This window comes from Schistocerca serialis, chromosome 1, assembly GCF_023864345.2.
Source record: "Schistocerca serialis cubense isolate TAMUIC-IGC-003099 chromosome 1, iqSchSeri2.2, whole genome shotgun sequence".
In the NCBI taxonomy this organism is placed as follows: domain Eukaryota; kingdom Metazoa; phylum Arthropoda; class Insecta; order Orthoptera; family Acrididae; genus Schistocerca; species Schistocerca serialis.
This window is the reverse complement of record NC_064638.1, coordinates 828,316,760-828,337,643: the sequence shown is the minus strand read 5'-3', so window position 1 is coordinate 828,337,643 and position 20,884 is coordinate 828,316,760. Positions and strand designations below refer to the sequence as shown.

Sequence of the window (20,884 nt, the reverse complement as noted above, 5' to 3'; positions counted from 1 at the left end):
TGCTGGTCCCTTCGTTGCCTGCTCTCGACTTATTCTTCTGTTAAAATCGTGAAACGACAGTGAGGCAAAGTGATTTATTTTTAGTGAAGCAACCCAGTTTAATTTCTTGGTATCCGGAAAGTTAAATGTGAAACTAACAACCGTCAAATACATTTCGACGAATAAGCAGCCACTGTATCACACCGCCACGACCTAATAGCGTTGTTATTAAAATTTCCAGCCAGTGTCTGTCAGTTTATGTATCAAAGGAAGAGATAGAAAATCGGTCAAGCAGAGTGCTATAAAATTTATACATTAGTTTCTTGGGAAATAATTATTATGATAGCTAATATTTCATTCCACTGACAATTATCACTTCAACGGAATTTCAAAATACGGGTAAAAGTGAAAACATGCAAACACCAAACATTTTCTCATTGCCAGTGTCATGTTAAGCAATTGTGTAAGGTAACTGAGAAGGTAGCAACTAGTTCGCAAGACTGTAGTTGTTGCTCAAGTGCTTGCTTCGCTCGATTCAGTTATTTTCGAGTTATGCATGTAGTGCGGTGAGATTCGTTTCGAATTCATACGTTGCAACAAAAACAGAAAGCAGAGCAACTGAGGGAGTTAACAGTAAGCTTTAGAAGTACACATAACACTGATTTATTGTGGAAGCTACGCATGTCTCGGATCTGTTTTAGCTGTGCTTTATTTAGAGGGAAGCAGCGAGTTTAAGGATGGCAGTTTTAGGGCGGGCTGGAGGGCCAACCCGACATGAGGGGGTGGGAGTCTTCGCCCCAGGACACAGTCGCTGGAACAGCATGCCACCAAGCAGGCAAGATTCCTTCAAACAAACAGTCATGGTGTTCCAGGAAATTTGTACTCCCTGGCGAAGAGGCGTATGGTTATTTAAAAGTTCTCTTTGTGTATCTTTGCAACTACTGAAATAATTACGATTAAAACACAGAAAAATAAAATATCCAATGTCCAAATCATTTAAACACACAAAATTAACACATACAAAAGTTACTTTTAAAAAAATAAAATAATTTCAGTCTAACCCGCTCTGTGTTAAAGACGTATATCCCTTTTTAATCAAGCGAAATGTTATTTTAAATATTGCAGCTTTACAAGTTTCCTCTCATTATGCATTTTATTTATACAGCGTTACGTAATGAGATACCTGGTTGTCAAGCGTCAGTTTGAAGTTGCAGAGCTTAATACCTGCTTTGAATAACAATGGTGCATTTTAAAGTGCAGTTATATCTTCCCAAATATTTTGTTTCTTTTACAACATTACAAACTAACGCTACCATTCAGCCAGCATACTTACCTTCGTGAATCTGGAGATAACATCACAGCATCTTTAGGGCATAATTTTCACAGTATTGTATCGAAATATCTTAATTTTTATTTGTAATGTTTCTGAAATGAATGTTGTGAAAATAAAATGCCATAATGTGAGGAAAAGTAATTATATCGAGACCAGAGGAACTGTACTTTTGTGTTTAAATCTTATATTTAAAGTGTATAACCCAGATCACTTAACACACTATATGTTTAACCAATTTAATACCGTATCATGATACTCAAAGTTTAAAATATTTACTCGTACAATTGTGAGAGAATTCTCAACCTCAATTTTTAAAAATTATTTATTTCACTTACAATAACATGTTAGACATCAAACTGTTAATTATTTATAACTGATCCCTTCCCCAATTTCTTAACTCATTCATTAGTGGATGTTAATGGATAGCAGTACAGTAAACACAGGATAGCAGAAGCGGCAAAGGATACTGCTCTTGCTTTTGTGCTACGATATTTGTTTTCGGTTTCCAAGGAAAATCGCAGACTTTTTTTAAATGGATTGGATTTGAAGCATTGAATCAAGACTTTAGAAAGCTTTAAAAATGCAAAATATGTTATTAGCCTGGAACCAACTTCGTCCAGAGAAGGAAAAATTTTTTGGTTGGGAGTTTTAGAATATAATGTAAATGGAATGCTTTGAAATCATGAAAGATATTGCGATTTAATGTATTAAGTAGATTTAGAAGTGATGAATTTAGTGCGAAGTGGTAACGGCTTGCCTTAGGGTGCTCAGCGGAGCTATTTGCTCCATTTTTATGCATAAAAATGTAATCTAAAACTCGGCTCATCACCCGAAAACATACCATCACTCATGGCATTAAAACCTGAGAGACCGCAGAGAAGAGATGTATTGGTCACAGGATTTGTATGAAGCAATTATTTTATCGTTTTATTCAGGTGTCATGAAACATAACGATTTTGTTGTCAAGTGAAATATCCATGGATGATAACAGCTTCAGTGCACTGTTAGCATTGTACGACATCACAGCAAAATGTGAGTCCTGTCGCGCTTCAACTACGAATTGGAATGCTAATTTTTAAGGTGCGAAATGCAGTTTGTGCACAAGAATGAACTTTGAGAAGCTCAGCAGTTGGTTGGTTCCAAATCAGCGAAGGCTAAAGGCTGGGCAAAAGCGTGCGCTGTCTGCAGCGGTCTCAGATCGTAGAACCGTCCAACAAAACGTAGCACTAGCGAGTGAGCAGCAGTATGGGTGGTTTCTGTGGGACTTAAACTCTGGCGTCCCAATGTAGACGCCAGTATACGTACATCAACACACAAGTTTACGTGGCCAGCACACTCACCATTTTATAATCGTCTATTTTGCTGATAGAGCGAAGGAAGATGTTCACTTTCACTATGGTGGGGTTGTCCGCTAACGAGGGAGGAAAAAAAGAAAGAACAAAATTATTCAATGCAGAGCAATGTTTTTGATTCTTAATTGATTTTTCTGTCTTTACTTTTTTTTTGTTTGGAAAATTTTACCAGCCACTACAACCAAAAAAACGTCTACCTCGAAATGCGGCGATACTCGTGTGTTTCTCTTCCTTCGGGCACAGCGCACTACGTACGAAACGCAATGGCCAACTCAACTGGAAAAGTACACACTCAACAACGGCAGATAACGTAACTTACGAATTAAAAAATATATATTTACGACGAAATGAAAGAGGAGCTAAGTAAGGCAAGCTATTAAGAATAAGAAAAGAAAAGTAAGAAAGAAAGGTGAGGTGTGTTTGCTAGTGAGGTGTAGCTGGTTGTCGACTAGGGTGAGGGCACGATGCGGGCTCTAGCGCATGCTTCTCCGCCCCGTCCCGTGCCAAGGATGTCAACGAACGAGCGCAGTCCGGCCGCCTCTCGCCTCGCGCCTCGCGCCAGTCGTGTCTCAACGCTCCGGCCTCCAGCGAGTCCGCAAACCGTGCGGAGCGCGGAGAACGTTCGCTGCACAACTTCTCTCGCGTTATCTCTGTACTGGAACTCTAAATTGATGCACCGCGCCTGAGATCGTTCCTCCTCAGTTTACACTGAAAATGATCCAAACTTTACTCGGTAAACTAACTACGGAGTGAATAACTTTCTGCCACAGAATTTTTGTACTTGTCATTGAATATATCACGTTTGCGGACCGTTTCGACCCTCCGTAGTCAAGGACTGATAGTGTAACACTTTTCTGTTGCGGAAAACAATGATGCAATAGTAATTTCGTGCTCTAACAAATGACTTGTTATTTGTTGATTGAGGCCGACAACAATTAACTCCTGATCAACAACTTTGGTGATATATTGTACTGAAATACAGCCAGGTACCAAGTTCGACTGGCAAACTGTGAAATGTTGTTCCGTCATCTTTCGGGCGTGCACTCGGGACAACGACAATTCTTCTTGCGATATTTCGGTTGGAAACCTCCCAGCCATCTTCAAGGCGAGTCGGAGACTGTGTTCATAGCGTTTGCGCGTGCCTATTTATACGGAGAGTCACGTGATACAAAGCTGCTGAGGATTGAAAGCGCGTGCGTCAAAGATATCAAAGTCGCCACTACTGCGCTAGTCATAGATAAGATGTATATAGCAAAGATAAACTTATAAGCGCAGAGAGCAAACAAAATAGTGCTGCTGCGAATCCACCGTGCTTTTAAATAAGTAATTAATCTTTAAAAGTGGTAACATCTGTCGGAAGTGAAGATGCAGAAATTCTTTCCGAACGAAGGTGTGAAATAAGCGGTTTCCAAGCATTGTCAAGATGAAATCCTTCGTCACGGTTTAGCAGGTTGTCGGCTAGTTGTATTTCTACAGCTTCCTTAACAACTGAGTCCCAGAAAGATGAAGCAGTATTTAAAATCTTAACATCTTTATAATCCATGGCATGGCCAGTAGAAATGCAATGTTCGGCAACTGCTGATTTGTTGGACTGAAGAAGACGTGTGTACCTCCTGTGTTCGACGCATCGTTCCTGTACAGTGCGCGTGGTTTGCCCTATGTAACGTTTGCCACACTCGCAAGGGAATTCATTGTGAGTGTGGCAAACGTTACATAGGGCAAACCACGCGCACTGTACAGGAACGATGCGTCGAACACAGGAGGTACACACGTCTTCTTCAGTCCAACAAATCAGCAGTTGCCGAACATTGCATTTCTACTGGCCATGCCATGGATTATAAAGATGTTAAGATTTTAAATACTGCTTCATCTTTCTGGGACTCAGTTAAGGAAGCTGTAGAAATACAACTAGCCGACAACCTGCTAAACCGTGACGAAGGATTTCATCTTGACAATGCTTGGAAACCGCTTATTTCACACCTTCGTTCGGAAATAATTTCTGCATCTTCACTTCCGACAGATGTTACCACTTTTAAAGATTAATTATTTATTTAAAAGCACGGTGGATTCGCAGCAGCGCTATTTTGTTTGCTATCTGCGCTTATATGTTTATCTTTGCTATATACATCTTATCTATGACTAGCGCAGTAATGGCGACTTTGATATCTTTGACGCGCACGCTTTCAGTCCTCAGCAGCTTTGTATCACGTGACTCTCCGTATAAATAGGCACGCGAAAACGCTATGAACTCAGTCTCCGACTCGCCTTGAAGATGGCTGGGAGGTTTCTAGCCGATATATCGCAAGAAGATTGTCGCTGTCCCGAGTGCACGCCCGAAAGATGATGGAACATTATGTCCGCCGGGAAAACTTCAAGAATCACTGTGAAATGTTATTCGAGGATGTTGACTATTCGTCTGTAAGGAACCCTTGGTTTCCGATGAAACATTACTATGTAACTACAAATATGTTTACTTTATGTCAAATATTCTATCTACGTTACAATGGAATATTGTCTCTTATTACAGATTGTTCTTCTTTTCACGGTAAATGATAACAGCCAAACAGTTGCAGGATAAATATTTATTGAAATCCATGACCACGGTTTCGGTATATCTAAATATATCTTCATCAGAAGCAAAAATACACCTGAACAGGAAGACACCTTCATTAGCAAAAAACTTAGCAACATAACAGAGATAGAAGTTTTTTTTCCTTTATTGTTATTTTGACACCTTATACAAAGGTAGGCTGGCAGCGGGCAATACTACGCCGCTCTTCGGCCACAGATAATACATTTATTACAAGTGGAGACATCGAAAAACGAAACAACACGGTGAATGGACAACAGTAGACACACAAAGTTAAAAATACATGAAGTCGTTCATAAGTGCAGCGTCCAAAGAAAAACGTTCAGCACTCGGGCACTAACAGAGACGACAGAAATGGCACACGTGAACGAAGGAGCACAAATGACGAAATACTGAATCACTAACACGATGGCACACGCAAAACACTAGCGACGTTCTCCGGCGCGCGAATGTTCACTTAACGTGTGCGAGTCCGGGGACCTGCCAAAAGAGGAAAAGGTGGGGGAGGAGGGAGAGGGGGAGCGTGTAGATGCCAGTGGCAGAGGAGATGGGAGGGGCAGGAAAGAAGGTGGGGGGTAGGAGAAGCCTGGGGGGAGGAGGGGAGGAGGAAGGGAGGAGCGAGAGAAGGGAGAGAGGGCGCCCTAAGCAAAAAACACAGGCTGTGAAAGGGGAGGATCAAAGTTGGTAGGAGGGGTAGATGGAGGAGATGAGGGCATCATCAGGGAGGGGGAGTTAGTGGAAGCCACCTTGGGCGAGGGTATGGAGAGTGGAGAGATGGAGAGCAGGTGGGACGTGGGAATACAGGCGCGGCAGCATACGGGGGTAGGAAAGGATGGGAGAGACAAGCGGGTGAGGGGGATCAAGTTTACGGGAGGTGTAGAGGTTCCGTATCCGTTCGAGGAAAAGGAGGAAGTGTGGGAAAGGAATAAGGTCATACAGGATCTGCGTCGGGGAGGGAAGACAGATGCGATAGGCGAGGCGAAGCGCATGGTGTTCTAGGACTTGAAGGGATTTGTAAAAGGTTGGAGGGGTGGAGATCCATACAGAATGGGCGTAGCAGAGGATAGGGCGGATGAGGGATTTATAGGTGTGGATGATGGTGGAGGGGTCCAGACCCCATGTGCGGCCAGAAAGGAGCTTGAGGAGACGAAGGCGGGAGCGTGCCTTGGCTTGGATTGTCCGGAGATGGGTGGGTCCAGGAGAGGCGACGGTCAAGGGTGACGCCAAGGTACTTGAGGGTGGGGGTGAGGGTGATAGGACGGCCATAAATGGTGATACAGAAGTCGAGGAGACGGAAGGAAGGGGTGGTTTTGCCTACAATGATCGCCTGCGTCTTGGAAGGATTGACACTGAGCAACCACTGGTTGCACCAAGTGGTGATCCGGTACGGATGGGGTTGGAGAAGGTGTTGGGAGCGTTGCAGGCTGGGGGCGTGGGCAAGGAAGGCGGTGTCATCGGCGTACTGGAGAAGGTGGACGGGGGGGGAGGGGGGGTGGAGGCGGCGGCATGTCCGCCGTATACAGAAGAAGAAGAAGAAGAAGAAGAAGAAACACTTACAGCTTTAAGTAACGATGAAAATTACCAAAGTATTACAAGCACAAAAACTTTTAGTCACTTACTAAAATCACATCCTCCACTGGAGATGCATAAAACAATCGTGCCAAAAGCGTGGTTTAAATGATTCTGTTATGTTTTTTATTCATGACAACAAATGGTTTCGATTTACTACAACATTTTGTTCGTTTTTGCTAGTATGTACCTAGTCTTTAATTGGCGTGAAAGTCTCGCGCATAGCACTAGTGCCCTCTCTCGTTGGATATGTTCCTTAGCGCAGGCTTCACCTGCCTGACACTAGGACACAGCAAATTGGTGTTCATATTATCTATTGTACGTAGGTCTTTTAATTGGTCTGATATGTTTTATTATTAACATAGAGGGTTTGAATTAGCACAACCTTTAAAATTTTGACGCGCATGGGAATGTATCCCGGGTTTTAATGTGCGAGTGTGTCTCGCGCATACCACAAGTGCCCTCTCTCGGTGAAACTGTCTGTCCTAGTCCTCCCACACCCTCTTCACGCTAGTTCACAGGTTAAGTACTGATAGTATGCCGTGTTCGCATCTACCATCTCTTCATAATTATGCTGTACGGATGGAGGTAGTATTTTAACTACTGACGACGCCTTTGGCACGATTTTTCTATGCATCTCCACTGGAGGATGTGATTTTAGTAAGTGTCTAAAAGTTTTTGTGCTGGTAATACTTTGGTAATTTTCATTGTTACTTAAAGCTATAAATGTTTGTCTTTATTTCCTTCTATCTCAGTTATGTTGCTAAGTTTTTTGCTAACAAAGGTGTCTTCCTGATCAGGTGTATTTTTGCTTCTGATGAAGGTATATGTAGATGTACCGAAACAGTGGTCAAGGATTTCAATAAATCTTTATCCTGCAACTGTTTGGCTGTTATCATTTACCGTGAAGATTTTCAACAGTTGCTGGTTCAGCCGTGTTTAAAATTTTGTTATTCTTCTTTTCCTAGCGTACGCTCTACAACCATCTTTTATCCTGGATTTTGCGTTGTTTGATTTCTATGGCCGTAGTCATTCATATTTCCATATTATAACGTAACCTTATGTTGGAACAGAAATTTTCTGCAGAGTGTTCACGTGTTTCACGGTCGTTTTGTTTATTACAAGTCCAATAGAATGATGGAGAACTACACTGAGATGAAAGAAGTCATGGGATACCTCCTAATATCGTGTCTAACCTCCTTTTTCCCGGCGTAGTGGAGCAGCTCAACGTGGAATGGACTCAACAAATCGTTGGAAGTCTCCTGCAGAAATATTGAGCCATGCTGCCTCTATAGCGGTCCATAATTGCGAAATGTTGGCAGGGCAGGATTTTGTGCACAAACTGATCTCTCTGTTACGTTCCATAACTGTTCTATGCATTCATGTTGGGCTATCTGGGTGGAAAACTATTCGTTCAAATTGTCCAGAATGTTCTTAAAACCAGTCCCGCACAATTGTGGTCTGGTAACATGCCGCATTGTCGATTATAAATCAATCGTTGTTTGAGGACATGACGTCGATAAATGGCTAGAAACGGTCTCAAAGTAGCCTAACATCAGGAGGAGCCAGTCCATTTCATGTAAACACAGCCCACGCTATTATGGAGCCACCATCAGCTTACGCAATGCCTTGTTGACAACTTGGATCCATGGCTTCGTGGGGTCTGCGCCAGACTCGAACCCTACCATCAGTACTTACCAATTGACATCGGGACTCATCTGACCAGGCCACGATTTTCCAGTCGCCTAGGGTCCAACCGATGTGGTCACGTGCCCAGGAGAGGCTCTGCAGGCGATGCCACAAAGGCACTCGCTTCGATCATCTGCTGCCACACTGCATTAACGCCAAATTTCGCCAGACTTTCCTAACGGATACGTTCATCGTACGTTCCACATTGATTTCTGCGGATGTTTCACGCAGTGTTGCTTGTCTATTAGCAGCGACAACTCTACACAAACGCCACTGCTCTCGGTCGTTAAGTGAAGGCCGTCGGTCATTGCGTTGTCCGTGGTGAGAGGTAATACCTGATTTGTATATTACATTTTCACTATTGGTCTGTTCCGCATTTTATGTCACTATTCAACTGGAACTAATTATACTCGCTGTTGGTTATATTGCGTTTGTCAGTTTGGGTTTTTCTTTTATTTTAAGTACGCCTGGCTGTATGATGCACGGTGTTTGCTCTTTAATGTTTCGTCTTTTCTGTAAGAGTATATGTATGTTTGTCATATGTTGCTGTACAGTACTTTCTGTATTTCTGCGCCAATGTCGCTGCCATCACTGTCGTCGGCAGTTTGGTGTTTGTCTAATTACGCTTTTATTTTACTTTAAAGGTGTGTTTATATATTAACTTTGTAATTTTGTGCTCTTCTATTTTTTGCGGTTATGTTTCTTTAGCACTTTACAACCTTTGTTGGCTGCATGGTCCTTGTAACCCAAAGCCAAAATAAAGAAATAAAAAAAGGTAACGAGACTGTGGATTGCGGACTATTGAATTATCTAATGATTTGCGAGTTCCAACTACCATACCGCGTACTAAGTCTGTTAATTCCCGTCAGGCGGTCATAATAACGTCTGGAAAATTTCCACATCAATCACGTGACTACAAATGACAGCTCCTCCAAGGCACTGCCCTTTTATACCTTGCGTTCAAGATACGACCCTCATCTGTATACGTGCATATCGCTATCCCATGACTCTTGTCACCTCAGGGTAGTGTGACCATACTTAAACATGTGTCGTAAACAACCTAAAAAAACCAAGGTTGTCCGTACAACGCTTCAACTTTTCGTTAATACTGTGTTATGGACTCGGACCGTGCCCGATTTGCTTCGTTATCTCGGCAACATCGTTTATTTATGTTTACATTCTGGAGTATCGATTAATTTATTGCTGTGGTTCTCAGTGTTAAGTACTGGTCTACGGTTCGGCGTGAAATAATGTCTCAATACGGAGTTTATATGTTTTGTAATAGTTCTAATTGATTTGAGTTATGTATAGATCGTAACTGACCAGCTTGTAGTAGATATCGTCACAGACACAATCGTTAGAGTTTTCTGGTGCACCCTGTGCGATTACAGCAGTCACAATTTTCGACCGTTTCTTGAAATAAACAATACCTACAGAGCGAACCGGTGGAGTCTTTATCTTAATTTGATCCTGTTACATACAGGCTGGTCCATTGATAGTGACCGGGCCAAATATCTCACGAAATAAGCATCAAACGAAAAAACTATAAAGGACGAAACTCGTCTAGCTTGAAGGGGGAAACCAGATGGTGCTATGGTTGGCCCGATAGATGGTGCTGCCATAGGTCAAACGGATATCAACTGCGGTTATTTAATTAGGAACCCCCATTCTATTATTACATATTCGTGTAGTAAGTAAAGAAATATGAATGTTTTAGTTGGACTACTTTTTTCGCTTTGTGATAGGTCGTGCTGTAATAGTCACAAACGTATAAGTACGTGGTATCACGTAACATTCCGCCAGTGCGGACGGTATTAGCTTCGTGATACATTACCCATGTTAAAATGGACCGTTTACCAACTGCTGAAAAGGTCGATATCGTGTTGATGTATGGCTATTGTGATCAAAATGCCCAACGGGCGTGTGCCATGTATGCTGGTCGGTATCCTGGACGACATCATCCAAGTGTCCGGACCATTCGCCAGATAGTTACGTTATTTAAGGAAACAGGAAGTGTTCAGCCACATGTGGAACGTCAACCACGACCTGCAACAAATGATGATGCCCAAGTAGGTGTTTTAGCTGCTGTCGCGGCTAATTCGCACATCAGTAGCAGACAAATTGCGCGAGAATCGGGAATCTCAAAAACATCGGTGTTGAGAATGCTACATAAATATCGATTGCATCCGTACCATATTTCTATGCATCAGGAATTGCATGCCAACGACTTTGAACGTCTTGTACAGTTCTGCCACTGGGCACAAGAGAAATTACGGGGCAATGACAGATTTTTTGCACGCGTCCTATTTAGCGACGAAGCGTCAACCAACAGCGGTAATGTAAACCGCCATAATATGCACTATTGGGCAACGGAAAATACACGATGGCTGCGACAAGTGGAGCATCAGCGACCTTGGCGGTTTAATGTATGGTCAGGCATTATGGGAGGAAGGATAATTGGCCCCCATTTTATCGATGGCAATCTAAATGGTGCAATGTATGCTGATTTCCTACGTAATGTTCTACTGATGTTACTACAAGATGTTTCACTGCATGAGCGAATGGCGATCAACTTCCAACATGATGGATGTCCAGCACATAGCTCGCGTGCGGTTGAAGCGGTACTGAATAGCATATTTCATGACAGGTGGATTGTTCGTCGAAGCACCATACCATGGCCCGCACGTTCACCAGATTTGACGTCCCCGGACTTCTTTCTGTGGGGAAAGTTGAAGGATATTTGCTATCGGGATCCACCGACAACGCCTGACAACATGCGTCAGCGCATTGTCAATGCATATGCGAACATTACGGAAGGCGAACTACTCGCTATTGAGAGGAATGTTGTTACACGTATTGCCAAATGCATTAAGGTTGACGGACATCATTCTGAGCATTTATTGCATTAATGTGGTATTTGCAGGTAATCACGCTGCAACAGCATGCGTTCTCAGAAATGATAAATTCACAAAGGTACATGTATCACATTGAAACAACCGAAATGAAATGTTCAAACGTACCGATGTTCTGTATTTTAATTTAAAAAACCTACCTGTTGCGAACTGTTCGTCTAAAATTGTGACCCATATGTTTGTGACTATTACAGTGGCACCTGCCACAAAGCGAAGAAAGTGGTCCAACTAAAACAGTCATATTTCTTTACGTACTACACGAATATGTAATAAAAAATGGGGGTTCCTAATTAGAAAAACGCAGTTGATATCCGTTTGACCTATGGGGGCGCCATCTAGCGGGCCAAACATAGTGCTATCTGGTTTCCCCCTTCAAGCTACACAAGTTTCATTCTTTGTATTTTTTTCGTTTGACGCTTATTTCGTGAGATATTTGGCCCGGTCACGTTCAATGGACCACACTGTATATTTCCTTTCTCAGTCGTTCAGTTCGCCACAATTTTGCGCTGTTGTTATAACATTAAAGAAATTTTGTTGAAAGGGATGAGTAACTTATCTATTTGGTCTATTTAAATACGGCTACAGTGTACAGTGACATAAAACATATCTGACATTCTCAATAACATTACTCTAGTATGGCCTGGAGTTATAGATCCTGTGGATCAGAAAGCTAAGTCGACATCCCCGAACAACCTCAATGTGATCAGACAATGTTTTTACTTTTCATTACGGCGTGGTTTCGGTACAGAATATTCAAACTTAAATGACATTTTCTTTCTTTGGTTGACATTGTTTATAAATATACAAACCGCATCTAATTTATTACTGTTCATCGTTAAATTAGCGACGATCGCGAACATGGATGTCATAAACTGTAGTGTTGTATTATGTGTTTTGTACCCATGTAAGCAGTCTTACAGAAACATTGGCAGTTAAATATTTCTGAATATTTCACTATCAATAAGCTGAACAGTCGTTTTATTTGATAAGCGAAGAGAAAAATCTCTGAATTATTATAATTAAAAAAGCTCTTCTGCAGTCAGTGAATATTTTCTTGTTCTTAGCATCAGCGTATAAGCGCAAAAAAATCTCATTTTTCGCTTGCGCAAGTCGGAAAGCAATCTGAAAACGGCCGCTTATTACAAATAGCCGCATACGCCTATTATGCTGTGGCATGAGCTACTGTCACATGCAAAACAAATTTAAATATTCGCCATTAGCTTACAAAGCGACGTACACTAGTAATTAACCGAAAGCTGAAGACTTTTTTTTACATTTAGCAAACCGCTTCGGAGAACTGATTTATTTCGAAAACCTTTGTCAGAGGCTATTACATCGCTCTGCAAGGTAATTAGACGAAAATCCATTTTTACTCAGACCGAAGACAAAACATCTACGAAAGCGGCTCGGACTTAACGGATTATGGAAGGTAGAAATAGGAATCAAAAGTGTTGATTTTTATGTGAGTAACTAATCCGAGCTAATGGAAAGTGTTAACAACTCGTAACTAACATGAGGGGAGAAGTCTCCTCTGAGACGACTTACCATTGTAACGTCATCAATTTTTGAGATACTTCTCACAAATATGTTGACACGTACTGTTGCTGGGCCATCTGAGACGTGGGAAAGAAATCACACGGTTAATACGAATCGCCATGGCCGTCGGACACGGCACAAGTAATGACAACCAGGTGAAGCTACTGAAGGGTGGAGAAGCAGCTGCAGCAGACACATGCTGCGGGGCCCCGGGACGACAGACAACAGGGGTGTGGGGTGCGGCACTCCACGTGCAGTGGCGGCCGCACAGGCGCTGCCGCGCCGCGCTCCCTCGCCGCGAGGCCTCTAGCTCAGACCACAGCGCAGCGGCTCGTTTCGGGGCTACAGCCTGTACACGTCGCGGGTTGCAAGGAATGTCTTACTGATAAAGATATGGATAGTCGCTTTCATTTCCAAGTAACATTCTAGTAAACGGAAAACCTATGTCCTATAACGCTTGTGTTAGCTGTTATGGTTTATTCCCTGCCGTGTAGAGTAACCGTATGATAGTAAGTTTGTGTCTGCAAACAAACAACTGCCCCGTGAAATTACGTTTCGATACTTCAGAGAGAAAGAAGGGCAAAAGTTCTGACGTCTTGTGAAAAGCGAGGTCTTTGGTGACGGATCACTAGTTGAGGCAGATGAGAATAGGGTTGCAACTTCCTGGCAGATTAAACCTGTGTGTTGGACCGGGACTCGAATCCGGAACTTTTGCCTTTCGCCAGCAAATTACTCTAACCGACTCGATGGAGAAACGTCTACAGACGTTAAAGTAACCTCTGACGTGCCACAGGGGAGTGCTATGGGACCATTGCTTTTCACAATATATATAAATGACCTATTAGATAGTGTCGGAAGTTCCGTGCGGCTTTTCGCGAATGATGCTGTGGTATACAGAGAAGTTGCAGCATTAGAAAATTGCAGCGAAATGCAGGAAGATCTGCAGCGGATAGGCACTTGGTGCAGGGAGTAGCAACTGATACTTGACGTAGACAAATGTAATGTATTGCGAATACATAGAAAGGAGGATCCTTTATTGTATGATTATATGACAGCGGAACAAACACTGTTAGCGGCTACTTCTGTTAAAATATCTGGGAGTATGCGTGCGGAACGATTTGAAGTGGAATGATCATATAAAATTCATTTTTGGTAAGGCGGGTACCAGGTTGAGATTCATTGGGAGAGTCCTTAGAAAATGTAGCCCATCAACAAAGGAGGTGGCTTACAAAACACTCGTTCGACGTATACTTGAGTACTGCTCATCAGTGTGTGATCCGTACTAGGTCGGGCTGACAGAGGAGATAGAGAAGATCCAAAGAAGAGCGGCGCGTTTCGTCACAGGGTTATTTGGTAAGCGTGGTAGCGTTACGGAGATGTTTAGCAAACTCAAGTGGCAGACTCTGCAAGAGAGGCTCTCTGCATCGCGGTGTAGCTTGCTGTCCAGGTTGCGAGAGGGTGCGTTTCTGGATGAGGTATCGAATATATTGCTTCCCCCTACTTATACCTCCCGAGGAGATCACGAATGTAAAAGTAGAGAGATTCGAGTTCGCACGGAGGCTTTCCGGCAATCGTTCTTCCTGCGAACCATATGCGACTGGAACAGGAAAGGGAGGTAATAATAATGGCACGTAAAGTGCCCTCCGCCACGCACCGTTGGGTGGCTTGCGGAGTATAAATGTAGATGTAGATGTAGATCTATCCAGGCACGATTCTCGACCCACTCTCACAGCTGTACTTCCGCCGGTAGCCCCCTGTTTCCCACTTTCCAAATTTCACAGTTCTACGTACCGCGCGGGACTAGCACTCCTGGAAGAACAGGGTAGACACTGACACCTTTAAAAGAAAGCTTAGCGGTATTCGTTTCAAGTGACTTACAGAAACCTCAGAAAATCCGTATCAGGGTGGCCAGCAGTAATTTGGTCGCCAATTACGATCTTGGTGCTTTAACTTCTGCATCACGACAGATTTGACGTTACAGAGTACGTATGAACATCACGCAACAGACATCCCTAGGTATTGTTCGTAATAAGGTATCCAGAATCCGGACGCACTCCTGTGTAAGAAGTGGAAAACACGTGTGAATTCAGGTACTGGAGAACCATAGTAATCGCTAACACCATAAAGTGGTCGGCACAGGAGAAGTGAGAGATTTGTAGGAGTACATATGACCAATAGGTTCCATCAGCTCCATACACGAAAGGAAAGATTAAATTTGGCGAGATTGCAGTTGGTATGCCCAGTGCATGTATTTAATTCCATAGGTCACATCGGTGCTGTAACTGCAGTATGGTTCTCTGTGGAGGAACAACAGATTAACACTATATTTCAGCTACAGTGTTGTGATGTCAGATCCCAATCCTGAATCAAATGGCTCTGAGCACTATGGGACTTAACATCTATGGTCATCAGTCCCCTAGAACTTAGAACTACTTAAACCTAACTAACCTAAGGACATCACACAACACCCAGCCATCACGAGGCAGAGAAAATCCCTGACCCCGCCGGGAATCGAACCCGGGAACCCGGGCGTGGGAAGCGAGAACGCTACCGCACTACCACGAGATGCGGGCCAATCCTGAATCAAATAGACTGTTCAACCATTTATAAGAAGTAAGCTGACGATGAGTCAGTGGAAAACTCGGCACTTTATTATCACGGAGAAGACACGCAGTCTTAAATAGACGAGGTGTCCCAGAGGTCTTTCCCTGATTACAAACATTCGTAAGGTAGAAAGTATGACTCACGTCTTTCATATTGAAGTGCAGGTAACATATTCAAGTTTCTGTGTACAAACAATTAATGCATTTCGATGTGTCCTAGTTTCGCTGCCCAAAGGATATCCTGGGGATATTTGAATCCAATCCGTGGCCGGCCGGGGTGGCAGAGCGGTTCTAGGGGCTACCGTCTGGAACCGCGCGACCGCTACGGTCGCAGGTTCGAATCCTGTCCCGGGCATGGATGTGTGTGATGTCCTTAGGTTAGTTAGGTGTAAGTCGTTCTAAGTTCTAGGGAACTGATGACCTCGGAAGTTAAGTCCCATAGTGCTCAGAGCCATTTGAATCATTTGAATCCCATCCGTGCGATGGTCGACATTTCGTGCGGACGGATGTCATGACGTCAGTAATTCTGCGCCGTAATGTTGCGATGTCGTTCATTGGTGCTTCCTAAATCTGGTCCACGACATAATCCCAAACAAAGAAACCAGGTGGTATTATGTCCAGTGTTCGCGGAGGCAAATTGATGGAACCACCACATCCGATCTATCTTCCCAGAAATGATTGTAGACATAACATAATAGTAAATATGCATGTACACAAAAACTTGAATATGTCACACGCAATTCAAAATATTGTCTATGTGTGATATTCTATGCCTTATGAATATTTGTAATCAGGGTAAGACTTCTCTGACACCGGTATGCTATGACAACTGTCACTCGCATTCCCGAGGACTTCCCAAGCACAACGATCACAATCTATCAAACATCGACTGTTCAGTATATTAATAAGAATAGTATGGTAGCTGAAAGGAAGTATGAAAAGTTCGTGTTACTCCAGTTTTCATGTGCAAGGAGCTGAAACTAACTGGAAAGGATTAAGACACGGATTTCTCTTTGTTTACTGTGATCTAAAGGTCTTAAAGACTAAAACACCCGTCTTGAGCTAACTGAAGTTAAGCATTTTCTTAAACGACAGACTCGTAAACAAATGAAACTTTCACAACATCCCACTGAGGCCACCCTGGTGCAGATGATCTTCAGTCTCCCAAACTGCTGCAGGTAAGTAGTGCTATTTCTCAGGAAGGTAATATAAACCTCCGTGTTCTCCATTAACACGCGAATTGTTTGGTGGGACACTGATAAGTAACGAAATATCGAGACAAGGGGAGTTTTCGAATGCATTGTAAGAAATAGTGTTTCTCCTTTTTGTGTATCCTACATCGGAAATATTCTCAACAAGTCGTACGGGACTGAAAGACTAAAACAGCTTGAAACAACACTTCTTGGACAACAGTCCATATAATCCGAATTGGACATGTTGGCCATTCAAATGCGAAAGACGGTATTGCTCCAGTTAAAGAAATTAATATCTTGGTGTCAAAATGGCAAAGCCATCTTCGACGAAATGAGTACAGCAAGTATGAAATTATTTTTACTGTTATTAGTTGAACCTTGAAGATACAATAGAAATAAAAATAAGACGACAAATATACTGATGAATGATGAAGATGTAGGCGACCATTACTCACTGATCGTGGCTTATAGACAATGTTAACCAGATGATTTGGATTTGTTTGTAAACGTATGAGTGTAATAAGAGTACAAGGGATTACTCTGTACTGGAAGCACCGGTTCAGTGCGGTCGCTATGGTTGCCAGCTGATGAGATAGGCCATTTTTTCTTCAGTTCAGTAGTTTTACGCGTAGTCAGCAAAACCTGGAACTCGAGAGCAGCTGCACGCGCTGTACGTTTGTGGTTGGTGACGCAAGACTAGAGGGAGCGGAGCGGGCGCGGCGGCGCCTGTGCGCCTGTATACAGTAAGTAGTAGAAGTAGTAGTAGTAGTACCAGTACCTGCCGCTATCACACTATCGCTAACGCTAACGCGTGTGGGTGTGGGTGTGGGTGTGGGTGCTACAGCTAGCGCTCTGCCGGCTGCCGGGCTGGGCTGGGCGTGTCATCACATGGCTGCGTGGCTTGGCTTGCATCAAAGAAAACACAAAGTCTGCTCTGCTGCGTCTTACTGCTCGCCACTAAACAAAACCATAAAAAAACTAAGAGAAATGCAAAGGAAATAATCCAGTACTAGTTACGCTCGAGCGGTGGCAGACTCTCCAAAGAAACTGGTAGCATACATTACCCACGCTCTCTGAGGCTTCTGTCAGGGGGCTGGGCTGACATCCTTGGCATCAGACTCTCAATCGGGGGGGAAATTCGTAATGTGATCTGGTTTTGTGTTCAAAACAAAATGCTGAAGAATGCTAGCCTTTGTTTGTTCTTAAAATCTTTTGTATAATCTTTTGGCCACCAGCAAAAACACAATATTATGCCTCTTCTTTCGGCTTCAGCCACACTTACCATCTTGATGTCACTAATTGTTGCAATGCTTCGCACAAAGAGGTTAACTCGTACGATTGCTGGGCCATCTAGAGGTGGTAGACGGTAAAAAACAAAATTGGTAAAACTCATATTTTTCTTATGTTCGTCGAAGGAGTTTTGTTTGTTTAAAGCGTGGCAGGGGAGTGGGCGTGGAGTACTGGGATCTTATGCGAGAGGAAGCAGCGGGGGAGTGTTCACAATAAGTGCTGCATGTCAGCAAATAAACTTAAAAGTCAACGTAAAAAGTACCATTGACAACATACACAAACAGAGCGCTCCAGGCTTCACACCGGCGCTAAATCAAAGGAACGGAAATGTACACAACAAAAACTTCAGCTGTATAAATACATCAGAGGCATGGACAGCGACTGGTTGACAGGAAAGCCACAAGAAACTGAGTGTGTACCGACGTGTAGAAGGCGTCTACTTTGTTCTGAACTGTAAGTACTGAAAGTTGTGTTATGACAAACAAAAGCGATATATATAAGAATGCTTATCACATTAGATCTTGCCTTACTTTACATTTCGATTCATTAGCCAATACATTCGACTTAGTCAAGAAACTATAAGTGGTAAGTTACGAAAGCATCACTTACATCAATAATCTTTTTTAAATAAATTGTAGTATCTTTATATTTTGCATTCTGCATAAAATAACATTTTTTATAACTGGATTAACAAAATACAGCAATTGGCTCCGTCTCGATGCCTGAAATTGGAAACAAAGCGACCAAGAATGCCAGCCACTGTGCCTGCTCTCTTCTGTGAAGCCGGCAACCGTTCTAACATGCACAGTGCTCGGTGAGTGTTCGGTCTAAAGGGGAGAGTCAGTCCTTGCAATGTGCCTGTCTCTGTGCCTTCAAACAACTCTCACACGTATCGTCACGCAGTCATTACCTGATATTACTCGTATCATGTTGCTACCGTTTATTGTGCCGAAATTTAGTTCTTTCATCATCAAAATCTCTAGGTAACATAATATGATTAATACAATGACATATAAAATGAATAACTCCACGCACAGCAACGTTCTTTAAGAAAAGCGATCCTATTAAGTCGTACATCATCTGTGTGGTCCAAGCAGTAAAAATACATAATATAAAAGCAAAAAAAAAAATCATAAAATTTCTTGATATTTACCTTATTAAATTTCGTAGAATATAAAATTATTACTGAATGACGTAGACTAGTGTGACCTATGTAGAATCTTTGAGACAGTTCAGTGACAGAAATGATCAGTTTCAAGATGCGTAAACTACGTGACATCTCTGTTTGCAAGAGCCTCGGTTTTGTTAACTCCCGTTTAAAATTCACATATGTTTTGCTTTGTAGATGATACTCTGCATTGATATTTGTACGTTAGACCACTTTAGTTCCAGGCCAGACAGTTCATCTTCATCTGATTCATTAATGTCATGATGAAAATTACAAACACTATCCAAGGTCCGTAGTTTTATTCGAGTACGCCGCCTTGTATAAGTGAACAAGAAATTTCAAATATCCGCGTACTTCTTGCTAACAAGAGGACCGTACGAACTTTTCCCTCGCCGATTTGATCCATATTGACAGGATTTGTAGGGCATGACTGCTACTTCAACATACGCAACTCTCAAGCCTTTTTGAAAAAGTCGAGCCGGCCGAAGTGGCCGTGCGGTTAAAGGCGCTGCAGTCTGGAACCGCAAGACCGCTACGGTCGCAGGTTCGATTCCTGCCTCGGGCATGGATGTTTGTGATGTCCTTAGGTTAGTTAGGTTTAACTAGTTCTAAGTTCTAGGGGACTAATGACCTCAGCAGTTGAGTCCCATAGTGCTCAGAGCCATTTGAACCATTTTTTGAAAAAGTCGAGTTTAAACATTTTACAGGTAGTTATATATTTTACATTGTCGCTAGTACTTAAGAAGTCTGCAGATGAGCGTGTTAAGCGGTTAGCTCCAGGAGCGCGTGATCCCTGCCCACACTTATTTCTTTTTTTTTTTTTTTTTTTTTGCGCGTAATTACTATGACTGTACAGGCTGTTTAGTAGTGAATGATTCATTATTATTTCCGCAATCTTTAGCCTGAAAAGAGGAAAACAAATTTCGTAATGAGACTGGGAAAAAATGTTTACACAAGAAATTTCAATCAAATCAGTACGGCCATTCAAATATATTTTATTTTATCTACATTTGTAGCAAGTAGAATGTGTAACTTTGGAACACTGTGAGAATCAGGATGATACTGATCATAGAAACATGGGAAACAATAATTATTGCAACATACAGCATGTGTAATGAACACTGAATCTTTGCATGTGCATGATTTTTTCAATGTGTCTACGGCAAAACAAATTTGGTTTACGCTTGAAAGTGATGCTGTGTCATCATACAATTTCGAGGTGTACCACGCATATTTGTTATTAGAATTACATGTGAATGAAATAATAAAAGAGTACCGGAAGCGAGATTCGACCCACAGACATCGAGAGTATGGAAATAAACTCTCACTCGCTTGGCTGCGGAATGCTTGAATACTGGTGACCGTACGAAGCTTGTAAGCATACATAAAATGTTCAAAGCCGATTTTCTCGAAAAAGATTGAGAGTTCCATCGTATGTTGACGTTCTAGACGTTCCCTACACTGCCTGTCAATAGGATTCAGATGGGCGGAATGATGCTCGTACGGTGTCCTTGTAAGTTTATATGGCTGCTGATCAATATCGTAGCGTGAGTTTCAATACCGTAACTAGATGTAAACTTACTGTAAATTAGGAATACCTGACCAAATTTCTCGTAATTTTCTGTTTTACTGTGTCCCAACAGGAAACACAGTGAAATAGTTTCAAAGGC

General features: G+C 42.5%; 1 protein-coding gene across 10 annotated transcripts in view; it reads right to left on the bottom strand.

Annotated features, from left to right (window-relative positions):
* The window catches only part of LOC126484627 (glutamate-gated chloride channel), a 724,772-nt gene that overhangs the window by 139,663 nt on the left and 564,225 nt on the right, over window positions 1-20,884 (bottom strand). For 6 of the 10 annotated variants that reach the window (XM_050108244.1, XM_050108280.1, XM_050108217.1 and 3 more), the window contains one exon: window positions 2,653-2,723. In XM_050108244.1, coding sequence (XP_049964201.1) covers window positions 2,653-2,723 — 71 coding nt within the window. Of the gene's footprint in view, window positions 1-2,652; window positions 2,724-12,969; window positions 13,038-18,038; window positions 18,107-20,884 lie in introns of all 10 variants that reach the window. The other 4 variants (XM_050108232.1, XM_050108267.1, XM_050108236.1 and 1 more) reach the window with 2 other exon arrangements.